Source organism: Protopterus annectens, chromosome 13.part0 (genome assembly GCF_019279795.1).
Source record: "Protopterus annectens isolate FY-2018-M chromosome 13.part0, PAN1.0, whole genome shotgun sequence".
In the NCBI taxonomy this organism is placed as follows: Eukaryota; Metazoa; Chordata; order Ceratodontiformes; family Protopteridae; genus Protopterus; species Protopterus annectens.
The window spans coordinates 638,152,841-638,169,737 of NC_056747.1; the positions used below are offsets into that span (position 1 = coordinate 638,152,841).

Genomic DNA, 16,897 nt, shown 5'->3' on the forward strand with positions numbered 1-16,897 from the left:
TCATTTTCTTCTACATGACTTGGTCGACCAGTGAGTAAAGTGATGCTAGCCAGATATCTCTCAAAGATTGGATTTCCTTTATCTCTAACGAAAAGAAAATGAAATTGCCTAAGCTTATAAAGGCACATTCTACCAGAGATGTAGCTACTTTAGCAGTTTTTCAATCTAGATCTTCAGTGGATGATATTTGTGTGGCAGCAATATGGGCTACTCCCTGCTCATTACAAAGTGAATGTGATCTCCACGGGAAGAGCTACATCTGGTTCAGTGGTGCTCAGGAATACTGTTCCTTGGGTCCACCCAAGATCTAACGTGGCTGGGGACTCTCTCCTATATGTCGAGGATAAAATGAAAGTTGACAACATCAGATAAAGAAGTTTATGTACTCGCCATAAAGTTCCATTTGTGTTCTCCATTTTCATTTATCCTAGACTCCTCTCCCACCTTCCCCCTGCCATCTGAGTTACTAATAATGGACACATATCACTTGCTGTTTTTGTCATATGGTCCCACGTATGGTCTTTATGAAAGCTTTTTTTGGGGGGGGGGGTTCCATTCTGTCTATCTTTCAGCAAACTTAATGTAAAGCAACTAGGAGAAGAGCATTGTGGGTAAGGGTTAAGCTTGAGAGGTTTTGGACAGCACGAGCTGTAGTAATGGCTGATTCGGTTCAAAGGATCAGAACCGAATCCATATGTCAAAGATAAATGAAAATGGGCAAAACAGACGGAACATTATAGTGAGTACATAACTTTTATTTAAATAAAACCTTCCAGATCTTTATCGGTTCTTTCCCTCTTAGCTTCCAAACTTCCACAGGAATACCATCTGCTCCTGGGGATTTTCCTTTAAACTGGTTGTGCATTACCATTTTTATCTCATCTCCTCCTATCCTAACTATTAGTAATTGAACTTGATCTTCCTCTAGCCTTGGCATACTGTATTCTTCCATAAACATTTCCATTTGTACCTTTTCTTAATTTCCATATTTCTCTGCTTTATACAGACTTTCATAGAACTTCCAAAATATTTCTAATACTTCTACAGGCTGCCTTGCTATCTTCCCTGTTATAGGCTCCCTAAGCTTGGTGACGGCCCTTTCTACTTTCTGTTGCCTAAGTTGTTGTGCTAAAAGTTTTTGTGCTGTAGAGTTCTTATCAAAAAACAGTTGTTTAACAGCAATCTTTTTAAACTCATGCGTATTATCGAGATAATCTCTTGTTTTCTGTAGTTGCTCCTCTTGTTCTGTGAGATTGCAGCTGTTTTGCAGTAAATTAATATTTGCCGGTCCCTTAAAATAATACTTGTTACTTATTAACCAGATGTGCCTTTCTTTTATTTCCATCCTATTCTTAAATTCCACTTTAATTTTATCCCACACCCTAGCTATAGTTTCAGAAGTTGTTTCTGTCTTTAATAGCTTCTGAATAATTTCCACTATACATTCCTTAAATTCTTTTCTTTGCAACAAATAGGTGGTGATGCACCAGTGTCTCATTTTTATTTCATTACCCTGTGTTTTTATTTTAGTTATTATTAGTGCATGATCTGAAATAATTATTGGTGAGTATCAAGACATTCAATTAAATGCACATATTCCTGTGAAATGTAAATTCTGTCGAGTCTAGCCCAGTTTTTGTATCTTGAAGAATAATATGTAAAATCACTCCAAATTCCTAGTACTGAATTCACATATTCCATGCCAAATATTTTCATAAAATTCTTTAGTAGTCTACCCTCCTTTGTTAAATTTCCCTTTCTGCCACCCCCAGACACATCTTCCCTGTTGCAAATCAAATTCTAGTCCTCAACTGTAAGTAATATTCCTTGCTGAAAGGTGATTATTTCTCTCATAATTTTCTTTAGCTCCATTATATCAGTTTTCTGTGGGATATAATTACATGCCAGTGTAATTCCCCCTCTTGCCAAAAGCCCCTTAGTATTACAGGTCAAACATTGTCTTTTTTCTCTTCTGTTACAATTGGACATCTTCTTACATTTAATAGAAGTACTCCTCTCTTCCTTTGCCCCAGGTATTCCTCTGAGTAACCTTTCTGAAAACCCTTCTTTATCCAGTTCATATGTTCAGTTCTATCCAAGTGTGTCTCCTGTAGCATAGCTATTTGCACTCTACATTTTTTTAATATAATTCCCTACTCTTTCTCTTTTGTATGTATCTGTGAGACCATTAACATTTAAAGACATTACAGAAAGAAGACACGCAGTAGGTGGATTGGATACTCTAAAATTGGCCCTAGGTGTGAGTGTGTGCATGTGTGTGCCTTCTGTGGAAGGTTGGGTGCCAGGCTGGCAACTCCATACCGTAAAACTCCTCTGCCAAACATGAGCAGACAGATGATTCACTGTGGCGACCCCTAACTGGGAAAAGCTGAAAGAAGAAGATTTCTGTACAGAATGACATCACATACATCTGGTCATGTGACTCTGTTTCCCGCTTTATCCACCATCACTAGAAGTTACCAGGTTTTAGCACCTATGTGCTATAATATACACAGATTGAGCACTGAGCAGATGTGGTACATCTGCTGGATGTCATAAAACCATACAACACTTCCCTTCTTCCTACAGGAGCTACAAGCTCCAGACATTGCATCTGTGGCTCCATTCAAAACTGTGGGATAACATCTTTATGGCTTAACCCATAAAGTAATTTCATTTCAAGAATATTTTTTCCCAAAGTCAGGTAGATTAACCTCTTCCCTTCCAAAATATGCTGTTACAATGTATACATTTAATTCGGTTACATTAACACATGTACCTATACATTTTAACACAAGCAAACATCACAAATACATTTTCAGCACAAGCATCTGTACAAATCAGTTTGAAATACAAATGACATATAATTATTTATAAAATTCCAGCTAGCTGTGCTAGCATAAGTTATACATTCACTGCCCTACTTCTCTTGGCATGGCTGGTACTGCCTCTTACCGTCACAGGACCATTAGGTGCAGCCTTATGTGAGATGATTGGTGTTGCTTTTGGTGCGTGTTTTAGTGATTGCTGAGGAGCAGTGCTGACATTTGTTGGCTTTGGAGGTCTTTGAGATTTGAGAAGGTTTCTTTTAAATGCCTCAGCATAAGACAGTCTGTGCATGAATGGTATGTGTGAGGGATGTAGTATGGGTATTCCTGACAACCTCATTTGTATGCGAGAACTTTGCCTTGGAGGAAGTTGTGTATTTACATCTCTTGCATATCATGTTATTTTATTTAATGATTAACTGGTTGTCTGAGAACATGAGACAATTGTTACATTGCCTTAGGTTGCCCAAATCTACCAAGCTGGTCATACAGACATTTAGGAAAGTATATATCCATGTTGTCTGGTCCTGTAAAAGGGTTGGCTGTTTACGGTTAAGGATTTGGTTTTAACAGGGGGTCACCTAGGGTAGTTTCTGGGGTTAAAGGCCTCAGGCTATATACTGTTAGGGTATGGTAGTGCTAATCAATACATAAGCTAGCTGCTCTAAGCTACAATGCCACACTGTTTAACAGGTTTTTGGATTTAATCTTAACTTTACAGGTAAAATTTACTGTCTTAGTCGTTTCCTACTCTACAGGGCACTGCTAACTACCAGAGACCTGTAGAAAGCTCCACTCAAAGAAAAAAGCTTGAACACTGACTCCTATGCTCTACAGCCAACAAATAACCACAGTTTGAGCTTCCCCCAATGGTTCCCATCTTATAGAGTTCAGGAAAACACCCTTCTGCCACAAGATGTCTGACCCTGGAATCTGTTAATGTAAAAGCACAGCCAAAGCAACTCTCAAGTGCAGATAAAAAAAAAAGGTTTCAAACTAAGTCCCTGGCTAAGTCGCCCTTCTGCAAATAGATTTGGAAGTGTACTGACTAGAAAAGCCAACAAACAGAGAAATTACTATTTTTGACACCAAATTAAATAAATGCTTTAAAAATGTTCAAAACCAGTAATAATCACTGTATAAAGCAAGTACAATTGCAGTTAATCAAGACAATATTGTTGGATGGCTCTGGATGCAGTTGAAACACTTCTCTGTAAGTGCACAGGTGATTCACAGTAATGCCATTTACAAGTTACTACAACATCAGAGTCGATTTTATATGCAGTATGGGGAATTAATATTTATGTACAGAGAAGCCTTAACAATGTAGCTGGAAGTCAGCCAAGTAAAGTTTGTACAATTTGTTACTATAACAACACTTTGATACTAGCTGTCTGAATAGATAGCCAGCAAGCGACTCTATTACTCATTTACTGACTGACTGCTTTCTTCCATTCTGATACCTGGTCCATAAGTCTTCTACAGTAAACTCAGGAGAAGGATAGCAGCAACTATATAAAATATAAACTTGTTTGAAAATGGCATGTTCAAATGAGGTTACACTACATGGGAGAAATCTTTTTGCCATGGTGTAGTGATCTTGGAGATTAAAAGATGTATGTTCATAAAACAAAGAACATGAAGTCCCCAGAGGACATGTCAGGTCTTTGACTGTTAAAATTTAAATAATTTGTGTGAATGCCACTTTGGATCCCCACCATCAAAGTGGTGTTTACTCTAAATCTGCTAACACTAGTCCCTTACATCCTAGGATATTCATATGTCCTTGACTTTTTCAGCAAATGCTTCAGGAAAAAAGTGTAACGGCTTTACTCAAAGGGGGTAGTTTTTGCTATTTTTTAATTACTCAAATAAAATTTAGAAGAAACAAAAATACGTTTTGTCTGATGAAATGTTCACTATTATTAATGCTTTGTAAACCAGCAGTCTTTAAGAGGAAGCCTTCAGAATATAATAGAAAATTATTTATTTATTTAACATTTGTTTACCGGGAAAGTCAGACTTGGAACAAAGCCAATTTTCAGCGGAGGCACGGAGATAAACACCCCAGATGCATGTTTTTGTAACATGTAACATGGGAGGAAACCCATACAAATGCAGGAAGGACATGCAGACTCCACACAGAAGGCACCACAGCCAAGAATCGAACCGGAAAACCTCTTGCTGTGAGGTGACAATGCTACCGCTGCACCACTGCGCTGTCCAAACTACCTGCTCCAGGTAAATTAAAACCTGGTAAGTTAATTTTTATGTAAGAGCATCTGAATAACCTTGTACAACAAACCAGATCACTGAGTTATAGCTTTTTACCTTCAACTAAACACTGGGATGAGAGAGGTGGGCAAAAATGTGGAAGAGTGTCTATTATGCCTAAAAATCTTAATATGACATCTGCAAACTTCATAGCATATTTGAATTATTTGTATCAAACCTCCGAGTTTGCACATATCACAATAAAAAGTCTGATATGGTTCGTTGCCTTTACAGCAGCAGCATTAAATAAACTTTAGAGTGTAATAACATCAAGGGTGTTGCCAGACCATCTTTGCACTCAACACAGAACATTTTTTTCACACTTAGAAACATCATAATTTTTCAGACTATTTTATGTCTACAATCGTCTGAAAAATGCTATTAACAATAGGTGCATAACTTGCTAAAAGAGAGGATTGGCAATCTAAAAACAGTATTTTTAACAGTTTTATAAGTAAAGTACAGTTTTGTACCTACCATAAATGTAGATGTCCGATAGGTATGCATCTGCAGTCCTAACATATGGGGTTGTCCTGCCTCAGGCAGCCCTTCGGTCGGCCGGATTCCAAAGTCTGGGTCTGGCCTCGGCTGATGTCGCACTTCACCCGACGTCATAGCTGCTGTTTATTGGGTATAAAGGCATCAGCCGACGCCATTTTCCTCAGTGTTTCTTGCCCCAGATGCCAGGTGCCCTCTGGTAAGGCTAAATTTGGATAAATGCAAATAATTCCAAACAGTAGAGAGCAACCAATATAAGAATATATATATATATATATATATATATATATATATATATATATATATATATATATATACATATATACAAACAAATACACCATAATAGATTCCCCCAGCTAGCTAAAAGAGGGGTAAATACCCTAGGAAAACCACAGAGGGGAAGGAGGGTGGGTAATCCTGACTGCAGATGCATACCTATCGGACATCTACATTTATGGTAGGTACAAAACTGTACTATGTCCTTCAAGGATGCATCTGCAGTCCTAACATATGGGTAGAATACCATAGCCAAACTGGGGGAGGAGGCACTAAGATAAAGCTGGTGTAGTTAAGATCCCTTGCAAAACAGCAGTTGCAAAACCTGCTCGGGATCTAGAATATAAGGGAAGATTATAATGCTTGGCAAATGTATGCACGGAGCTCCAAGTAGCAGCTTCTAAAATGTCTTTGGTAGCCACTCCTCGTAGGAAAGCTGTAGTGGTGGCTGTAGCTCTTGTGGAATGAGGTCTGATATTTTCAGTTGTTGTCTTTCCATGAAAAGAGTAGCAAAATCGAATGCAATTTCCTATCCATTTTGAGATTGTCTGTTTTGAAATTGCTTTTCCTTGCATTCCTGTTGCATATGCTACCAGAAGCTGGTCAGTTTTTCTGCTGGTCTTAGTTCTGTCCAGATAGTAGCGTAATTGTCTGTGCACATCCAAGGTATGTAGTAGTCTTTCCCCCCTGTTCTGTGGGTTGGGGAAGAATGTAGGTAAATTAATCGCTTGGTTCAATGATACTCTGGAGACCACTTTTGGCATAAAGGTAGGGTTAGTTCTCAGAGACTCTGTCCTGATGGAAGATAAGGAAGGGTTGTACTGCCATTAATGCCTGTAACTCAGATACCCTTCTTGCTGAAGTGATTGCTAGCAGGAAAGCAGTTTTCCAAGACAAGAACTGTAATTCTGCTGTTGCTGCTGGTTCAAAAGGAGGAAGTGTTAACTTTTCCAGCACAAAGTTGAGATCCCATGTAGGTAAAGGTGGTTTCCTTGGAGGTTTTACATTTTTGATTCCTCTCAAGAACTGCCTGAGTAGAGGATGAGAGAAGACAGGAGGATCCATGTTGTATTCTGCTGAAATTGCTGATGCATGAATCTTAATGGAGGAGTAAGACAGGCCATTGTGGAACAGTTCTGCTAAATATTCCAGGATGTGTGCTATGTTTGCCAATGAGACATTTTCTCCCTTTGCTGCACTCCAAATGAGGTATCTTTTCCACTTGGCTGAATAAGTCTTCCTTGAGGAAGGTCTGCGTGCCTCCAGGATAATGTCCTTAACCCTCTGGGATAAACCTGGGTTATTTTGTTTTATGCAATATTCCAAGCAGCTAGCTGCAGTGTTTTCAAGTTTGGATGTAGGATCTTGTAGTTGTCCTGTGTTAGGAGTAAGGGACATAGAGGTAGAGGCCATGCGTGTGTCCGAGACATGCTTCTCAGTAGCGGGTACCAATGTTGCCTCGGCCAGTCTGGAGCTATCAGGATTACCCTTGGCTGATCCTCTCTGATCTTCAGTAGAACTTTGTATATCAAGGGAAGAGGTGGAAATCCATATGCTGTCAGGTTTTTCCAGCTGAAGGAAAGGGAGCCCACCCTCCAAGCAAGTGGGTGGTATGCTCTTGTGCAGAATTTCTTCAATTGGTGGTTGTGTGGGGAGGCGAAAAGGTCTATGTCTGGTCGTCCCCATTTCTTTGTTATGGCTTTGAAGATATCTGGATGCAGCATCCATTCGTGAGCATCCGTGGTAGTTCTGCTTAAGGTGTCTGCTAGAGAATTTTCTTTTCCTGGTACAAATCTGGCCTGAAGTTGAATGTTGAGATTCACGGCCACATTCCACAGGTCCATTGCCATCCGGCATAGAGGATATGAATGTGTACCTCCCTGTTTGTTGATGTACCACATGACTGTGGTATTGTCGGTCCTTATCAGCAGATGACCCCGTTGAAGGAGTGGTCTGAATGCCTGGATCGCATTTTTCACTGCCAGCATCTCCTTTAGATTTATGTGTAGATTCAGCTGGTCTTGAGTCCATAAGCCTTGAATACAGTTGTCCACCATGTGTGCCCCCCATCCTAGGTCTGAGGCATCCGTGGTGATGGTCTGGCTTGGATGAGGTTTGTGGAAAGGCAAGCCTCTGTTCCACTGACAGGCCTGAGCCCACCACAGGAATTCTTGCTTCAGGCATGGAATTATTGGAATCTGGGCTTCTAGACTGTGCTTGTGTTGAGACCATACATTCCTTAGGTACCATTGTAGCTTTCTCATATGTAGCCTGGCATGTGGAACCAATATTATGCATGATGCCATGTAGCCCAGGGCTTGCAGGACTTTCCTTGCAGTAAGCCGAGTTTGTGTTGTTAATGTCATGAAGTAGGCTGGTAGTTGCTTTTGTTTTTCTTCTGTGAGAAAAGCCATCTGAGTTGATGTATCCAGTTCTGCACCCAAGAATGTTATCCTTTGGGATGGTACTAGTCTTGACTTTTGCATGTTGACTGTGTATCCCAAGGCTTGCAACAGTTGTATGACATTTTCCAAATCTTTTGTTAATTTTGCCTTGTTGTCCGCATGTATTAGGCAGTCGTCCAGGTATGGGTAAATTTGAATTCACTGAAGCCTGCAATGAGCAATTACTGATGCCAGGCATTTCGTGAATACTCTGGGCAGTAGATAAGCCAAAAGGCAATGCTGAGAATTGATAATGCTCTGATCCTGCAAGAAATCTGAGGTGTCTTCTGCAATCTGGTCGTATAGGGACGTGCAGGTATGCCTCCTTGAGATCTAGAGTCACCAGCCAAGACTCCTTGCCCAGCATGGGAAGAAGCTGCTGGAGGGTCAGCATTTTGAATTTTGGAACAATGAGGTATGTGTTCAGTGCGGACAAGTCTAGAATAGGTCTCCATTGGTTTTCTTTTCTTGGTACAAGGAAAAGCCTGGAGTAAAATCCTTGGCCTTGTTCCATAGGTGGTACCTCTTCTATAGCTCTCATCCTTAGTAAGTTGTTGACTTGTCTTAGAGCGTCTGTTTTTGGCTTGGTGGTAGGTTTGGCATTCCTCTCTTTTTGGTAGAGTGTGGAAGTGAAACCTGTAGCCCTTGTTTATTGTTTGTAAAGTCCATTTGTCTCCTGTAATGTAATGCCAGTTGTCGGAGAATAAGGCTAGCTTTCCCAAGGGTGCTTCCAGTTGTTCCCTGGTAGGCGGAACTAGAGCCAAGTCATTGTGTCTGCCCTGTGGAAGTGGTTGTAGTTGAATCTGTGGCAGTATTTCTCTGGTTGGTAGGTTGCTACTGGCGTCCCTGTAGGCACCCCTAGATTGACCTCTGCCTCTGGGCGTCTATTTCTGCCTCTCTGGGCTCTGGAGTTGTCTGGAAAGGACCAATTCTTGAAGGCCAATTTCGCTAAACCTCGGAGGTTGGACCTGTAAGAAATCCTTGACTGTTTGGACAGATTTTGCTTTTTCTTCCACCTTCTTTAGAACCTCCTGTGCAGGGGAGCCAAACAAACTTTGTTTCTCCATGGGAGCATCTAGAAGTTTTGACTTAACATGGTCTGGTAAGGATTGTTCTTTTAACCAGGCATGCCTTCGAATCACTGTTCCAGTCATAGCTGATCTAAAGGAAGCCTCCAGTGCATCATAGCCACATTTTAAGGAATGGTTACTGACCTGCTGAGAGTTATGTACCAAATCCTGAAGGGACTTGCGATCTAAAGGTTCAGGGGAAGACAGTTTTTTGTTTAACTGGTCTAACAAAAATTCCTGGTACTGAATCATGTGAAATTGACAGTTCAAGGCCCTGGCCGAAAGAGTAGCAGAAGTATAAACCTTTTTACCCAATCTCTCTAATGCTCTAGATTCCCTTTTAGAGGGAAGAGGGTTTTTGGCAGAGGCAGCTGCCACACCTTTAGGGCCCTGTGAAATGGTTTCAGGGTCTGCAACAGGAGCCTTATACAAATGGTAATGTGTGTCCGGGACCCTGTAATATCTGTCTGGTTTGGCAGGGGCTGGAGGAAGAGAATCAGGGGCAGTACAGACATCATTATATGCATCATCAACAACTGTTAGTACTGGCGGAATGGCTAAAGGCCTGTGCTGTGGTAAGTGTAAAAAGGTCCTAAGCCTTTTCCTTGAATCTGAAAAATCCTGGCCCTGCCATTGGAAGTGTTCCCTCATAACATGCAAAGTTTCCCCAAAGGTTCAGGAGGAGAAGCAGAAGGAATGGAGTCTTCTGCATCAGAATCCTCATAAGGAGAATATGGGCCTTCATGAGGGTCTGAAATGTCTGAGTCATCCGAGGAGTAATCTGTAGAGACAGGTTCCGGGGGTTCAGTCCTAGGCCTCTTGTCTGGAGGGGGCTGAGAGGCCCTGTCTGGGTGAGGTTGGGATCCCCTGATCAAAGAAATGAGATCCTCAGCCAGGCTGAGCATTTGGGAACTAGAGGTAGGCCTATGTGAAGGAGTTTTAGCAGGTAAGGCCTTAGAAGATTTAGCTGCTTTAGCCCTGGCAAAAGCCTTGATAGACATAGAAGCAGGGGGTCTAGCAGCCCCACGTGCAGGGGTAGATATGTCTAAAGGAATAGTGTCTGACAAATCCTGGGTGCCTGTTTCTGTAGCAGTAAATTCAGTAGCAGATTCAGCCATGCTCTGTGAGGCCTCGGCTAATGGAGGCATGCTTTCGGCCGAAGGAAGAACCGGGGGATCGGTTTCAGCCGAAACCGAGACACTCGCGGTTGGCCTAACCGTGGTTTCAGCCGAAACCACGGGCCGCGAGTGTCGGTCCTTTTCCCTTGCGTTTTTTAGCTAATTGAGTAGTCGGAGTCTCCGACGGCATTTTGTATGCAAAAGCGGGTCCAAAAAACTCCTCTGCAAACTCCGACCGACGTCAAAGTGTCCGTCGGTTGAAGGAAGCACAGGCTAGACAAGCTGATACGTCGTGGTCTGGGCCTAAGCAAGGAAGGCAGTAAGAGTGGAAATCCTTATGAGGTATTTGTTTCCCACAAGTTAAACAATTATTTACTTTGTCTGACATTGGCTGAGGCAAGAAAGAGTCCCCAACGGGGTACTTAGCTTTTTAGAAGTTTTCGGTAGTAGAAATCTCTGGATCTGACCGACCGGCACTTGCGAACAGCTTCTGCTTCGGGCACCGCGCGGCAAGAAAGACTGAGGAAAATGGCGTCGGCTGATGCCTTTATACCCAATAAACAGCAGCTATGACGTCGGGTGAAGTGCGACATCAGCCGAAGCCAGACCCAGACTTCGGAATCCGGCCGACCAAAGGGCTGCCTGAGGCAGGACAACCCCATATGTTAGGACTGCAGATGCATCCTTGAAGGACATCCATAAAATGATGTGTGCATTTATTAACTAACAGTGAGGAAACATTTTGAAAGATTTATCCATTTTTTTTAAATGCCAGGTGGGTTGGGGGGCAGTAAAACGTTTGAGTACAAAATGGAATTTTCTGGATACACCTTCAATCAGCATACTTTTTACATCCAAATGCTTAGCCCTCAGACGTAAAAATAAATCCTTGTTTATTCTAGATCTTTTGATTCTCATCTCTAATAATGCCACTCACATTCACTACTCTACTGTCTATGCTTCCCTTTTCACCCTTTTCCCTCCTCTTTCTCCATGCACTGCCTTAGCCTTCCACACCTACTGCTTCATTTGTCCCTTCTCCAACTGGCAGCTTGGAATGAACAAACCAATAAGTATACATATACAAACTTTTACAAGTTCGAACCACATATGGTAGAGACCATACGTTCGAATTTGTAAAAGTTTGAGCGTGTGAATGGAAATTTCCATAGGCGGAGGTTTCCATTCTGTTCAATGTGGCGCGATCTCAGAGTTGGTATATTTAAGTAGTGGGGGTGCAGGGAGGTTTGCCCCCTGTTTACAACAGCTTATTTAGTTGTCCGTTGTGTTTTTTTTTTTTTTTTTTTTAGGCAATCGAAGTTATGTAACTTCGAAGATAATGGTTTGACCATTAGGTGTTCGAAGTTACGTAACTTCGACTATGTGATATAGACCTGCATACAGCTAATGAAACCATCTCGTCACTTGCCTGCTACATAATATATTTAATAATATATAACAGATTTTGTGTATTTCTTACATCTTGTAAATAAAGACCAACTTTTCTTTTACGGATCTGAAAATGCTCTACTTGGCTCAGTGTTATACCTCAGTTAACAAATTAAATAAATGAACACACAAATGAATATGAGGTAACAGCAAACTAAAAATAACTGTGTCCATTACATACACAGATACAAAAAAGTGTCAATCTCACCTCTGAGAAATAGAAAAGTGCAGACTCACAGAAAAGGATGTCAGCCAAGTAAACAGTGCCACTCGTCAATACTTCAATCTGATATTTACAGAAATGCTGACTGCGTAAGAATTCACTAAAGTGCCTGCAAAGCGGATAAAACACAATGTCATGACTCTAGGCTATGAAATATTAACAAATCTATCCAGCTACAACATTAAGTATTCTCCATAAAACAGATAAATGGTCACAGGACTGTAATAATTTTTTTTTAGCTGTTAACCTCTTACCTCCTCCTCAAGTGTCTTGTCTCTTCAGGAGGAAAAGTTGTGTAAAATCTTACCACAACTATAGATGTCCTTCTCTTCCATGTTGCAGTACTCTGTACATATGGGTTTTCTCCTCTTGCTACCCGAACATCTTGCCAGTATACAAAAGATTTCAGTCACTGTATGGCGTGTGGGACATCCGGCATGGCCAGCAGAGCGTGGGCCATAAAAGTGATGTCTGCATGCACCAGACCATAGAACTGAGCGCCCTAGTCGTAAACAGTCCCACAGGAGGTAATGTCTTCATGCACCAGACCATAGAACTGAGCGCCCTAGTCGTAAACAGTCCAACAGGAGGTAATGCAAGTCCTGTGCCATCCAAAATGGGAACTGACAGATAATAGGAGGAGTAGGTGGAAGGGAAGGAATACTGCAACATGGAAGAGAAGGACATCTATGGTTAAGATTTTACACAATTTTTCTATGTCCTTCTATTCACGTGTTGCAGTATTCTGTACATATGGGTGAGTCCCAAAGCTCACTGCGAGGAAGGGGAAGGTGGCCTAGTACAATTTTCTAGGAATCCATGAAGGATAGCCCTGGCAAATCCAGGCCTGGACCTGGAAATCTGGTCTATCTTGTAATGTCTTGTGAAGGTGTGCACAGAAGACCAAGTGGCTGCTTCAGGTATAGTGGAAGAGTCCAAGCCTTTGAAGAAGGCTCCAGAAGAGGCCATTGCCTTGGTGGAATGTGCTTTAACACTGCCTTGCAGGGGTTTCCTGTGGTGTTTGTAGCAAAAGGTAATAGCTTTGGAAATCCAGGCTGAAATGGCTTGCTTAGATACTGGTTTTCCTAGGGCCCTAGGATGGAAAGAGATAAACAGTTGGTCAGCCTGTCTGATGGGCTTGGTTTGTGCAGAAAGAATCTAAGCTGTCTGTGCACATCCAGGGAATGTAGTACTCTTTCACTGTCTCCTTGTGGGTTGGGAAAGAAAGGGGTAGGTGGATGGCATTATTTAAAGAAAGGTCATTGACCACCTTGGGCATGAATGATGGGTTAGTTCTAAGGGTTACCCTATCTCTGGGGAATATGATAAAGGGTGGAATATCCATAAGGCCTTGCAACTCAGAAACTCTGCTAGCTGAGGTCAAGGCCACTAGTAGAACAGTCTTCCATGTACAGTGTTTTAGGGAACTTTGAATGCTGGCTCGAATGTGGGAAGTGTGAGCTTCTCTAAAACATAGTTCATGTCCCATGGAGAGTAAATGGGCTTCCTTGGTGGTCTGATATGAAGTACCCCCTTAAGGAACAGTTTTGCAGGCAATCTGGAAGCTAAGGGGGCTCCAGAGGGAGACATGCAGAAATGGCAGACAAATGGGCCTTAATGGATGAAAATGCTAACCCTGTCTGCAAAGGTTCACACAGGTAAGACAGTACTAGAGGAGTCTCGCTTTGCAACGGGTCCAACTACCTTTTAAGACACCATATGGAAAATCTTTTTCACTTGGATACGTAAGATCTCCTGGTATTGGTTTTCCTGGCCTCCTGCAGGACAGTGAGCATGTCCTTGTTGTAAAGGTGTCTGAAAGGGATATTTGCAGGAGGAAGGGGAACCAATGCTGTCTTGACCAATAGGGAGTCACCAGCAAGATTTTTGGTCTGTCCTGCTGGATCTTCTGCAGGACCCTCTGAACAAGGAAGGGGGGAATGCATACAAAAACATCCCCTTCCATGAAATTGAAAAGGCATCTGTTGCCATCGCCAGTGGTTCTGGCAGTCTGGTGCAGGAGGGAAACTGCCTGTTGATGGCAAAGGCAAACAGGTCTATTTGAAGTGTACCCCATCGGTGGACCAGGTTTGGGAAGACATCCCTGTGTAGCATCCATTCATGGGCCACAGTCATGGAACTGCTGAGGGAATCTGCTTGAGAATTCTGTTGGGAAGGTATGTATATCGCCTGTAGAGTAACTCCCTGACTGGTGGCCAGTTCCCACACCAGGAGAGCTAGTCTGCAAAGGAAGTAAGATTTGGTTCCCCCTTGCTTGTTGATATACCACAGCACTGTGATATTGTCTGTAAAAAGCTTCAGGGGTCCTTGTTGGAGTCTGGTTTGAAAGGCCTGCAGGGCCAGTAGTATTGCCCTCATTTTTCTCACACTAATGTGCTCTTTCATGTGTGGTACTGGCCACACTCTCTGCACTTTTAGGTACCCCAGAGTTGCTCCCCAACTGAGGTCTGAGGCTTCTGTGTATATAATCTGATTTGGTAGAGAGGGTTGGAGTGGAAGACCTGGTTTGAGCTTCACCTTATTCAGCCACCAATGTACCTCCTGCTTGAGACAGGGCAGGAGGGGCACCCTGCACTCTAGGGGGTGGCAGTGCTGCGTCCAAACAGACCCGAGGTACCATTGTAGTTTCTTCATGTGAAGTCTTGCTAAAAGCAGCATACAGTGGATATAAAAAGTGTACACACCCCTGTTAAAATGGCAGGTTTTTGTGATATAAAAAATGAGACTACAATAAATAATTTCAAAACTTTTCCCACCTTTAATGTGACCTATAACCTGTACAATTCAATTGAAAAACAAATCTGTTAGGGGAAAAAATATAAAAAATAAAAAACGCACAATAAGCTGGTTGCATAAGTGTGCACACCCTTCAACTAATACTTTGTTAAAGCACCTTTTGATTTAATTACAGCATTCAGTCTTCTTGGGTAGGAGACTATCAGCATGGCACATCTTGACTTGGCAATATGTGCCCACTCTTCCTTGCAAAAGCACTCCAAATCTGTCAGACTGCGAGGACATCTCTTGTGCACAAGCTCTCTTCAGGTCACCCCACAGACTTTCTATTGGATTTAGGTCTGGGCTCTGGCTGAGCCATTCCAAAATAAGAAGTTCTGTACTCACCATAACGTTCCATGTTTATTGTCTATAATATCACCTTCATTTTTGCTGGTTTGGTTCAGAACAGAGCATCGGTTTCGACTCGGCCTATTACTAAAGCTCGAGAGCTTCTACTGGCTCGAGGCTATACCCTATCCCATAATGCCTAGAGAAGATTATCCAGATCTTGTTTGCAAATTACTAACCTATTCTGAAATAGTATACAAATAGTATACAAAATCCCAACAGTTGTTTGTCTATGCCTCTTGAGACAAGAAGGGAATCAGAGAACACAATGCACAACCAGTAAGATTCCTCTTGATCCTCCAGGAGCAAAGGTTGGGGGAAGGAGGATGGGATCCAATAATGAAGGCGAGATTATGGACAACAAACATGGACTGTTACGGTGATTACATAACTTTTTAATGTTATGTTGTCCCATCTCGCCTTCATTCTTGCTGGTTGTAACAGCGTCCTAGCACCTTCTTTCTTGGGAGGCTCAAGGGAATAAACTCTTCAGAACAGTCAAACCAAAGGAAGCCCTGTTCCAGGAGGCCACGTCGACTTTGTAATGAACACCTTCAGGAATGCATGGATCATGCAATCCCAAATAAAACCAAGACCCAATCCTCCAAAGGCAGACGTCCTGTCTGGTGGACCCCAGCCATAAACAAACTATACAATAGAAGGAGGAAGCTACTACATGATAGAGCAAAATCCCAAAAAGGGAAGGCATCTCTGATCAGTATTAGCAAAGAACTACGGGCACTCATAAAATTGTCTAAGGCCAGCTTCGAGAGAAAAATTGCACAGGACACTAAGGATAATCACAAGGCTTTCTTTAGTTATGTTAGGAACCTGGGTGGGAATTCCCAGATATGCTCAGAATTAGTCCAAAATGACAAAAAATACACCGAGCCCACAGACATTGCCAACATCCTAGCTGACAGGTTCAGTGCAAACTTCTCCCTCTCCCCACCAAAGGGCAAATATCTATCCCAACAGAGTGCTGCCCCCCTGACATCTCAGATGCTCAGGTAAGAGACGCCCTCTCCAAAGCAAAAAACACAGCATCAATGGGACCAGATGGTGTCCCGGGCTGCGTCCTACATGAACTCCAAGAAGAGCTAAACCCAAACATAAAACTACTGTTCAATCTTAGCCTTACTATAGGATATGTACCCAAAGAGTGGCGTACAGCAACAGTGGTCTCTCTCCACAAAGGTGGTGCCTCAACGGATCCTGGAAACTATCGCCCCATAAGCCTGACTAGCTTGGTCTGCAAAGCTATGGAAAGGATTAGGTTCATAGGTTAGTACTAGGCTAACTGCCTTTGTGGGCCATTTTAAGCCTAACCATTTACCCCATCTGAGAATCAAACCCTGGACCTTGTGTTTGTAAGGTGAACACCTTAACCATTATGCCAACCTCCCACCCCTGGTCATCATCATGGACCTCATAAATAAAGATATTGGGGACCTACAGACACTGGATCCTACCCAGTTTGGCTTTGTTAAGGGCAGATCCTGCCTCTTAAACCTGGTCAATTTCTTTGAAACAATCACCAAGGCCATTGACGAGGGGAAGGTGGTCCACA

The 16,897-nt window shown here is 42.3% G+C and overlaps 1 protein-coding gene across 1 annotated transcript in view; it reads right to left on the minus strand.

Annotated features, from left to right (window-relative positions):
* Positions 1-16,897, minus strand: part of AKAP10 (A-kinase anchoring protein 10) — a gene marked incomplete in the record, with an annotated part of 1,224,755 nt that overhangs the window by 500,145 nt on the left and 707,713 nt on the right. Inside the window, 1 exon segment of the mRNA XM_044054325.1 lies at positions 12,166-12,289. Within this exon segment, the coding sequence (XP_043910260.1) occupies positions 12,166-12,289 (124 nt within the window).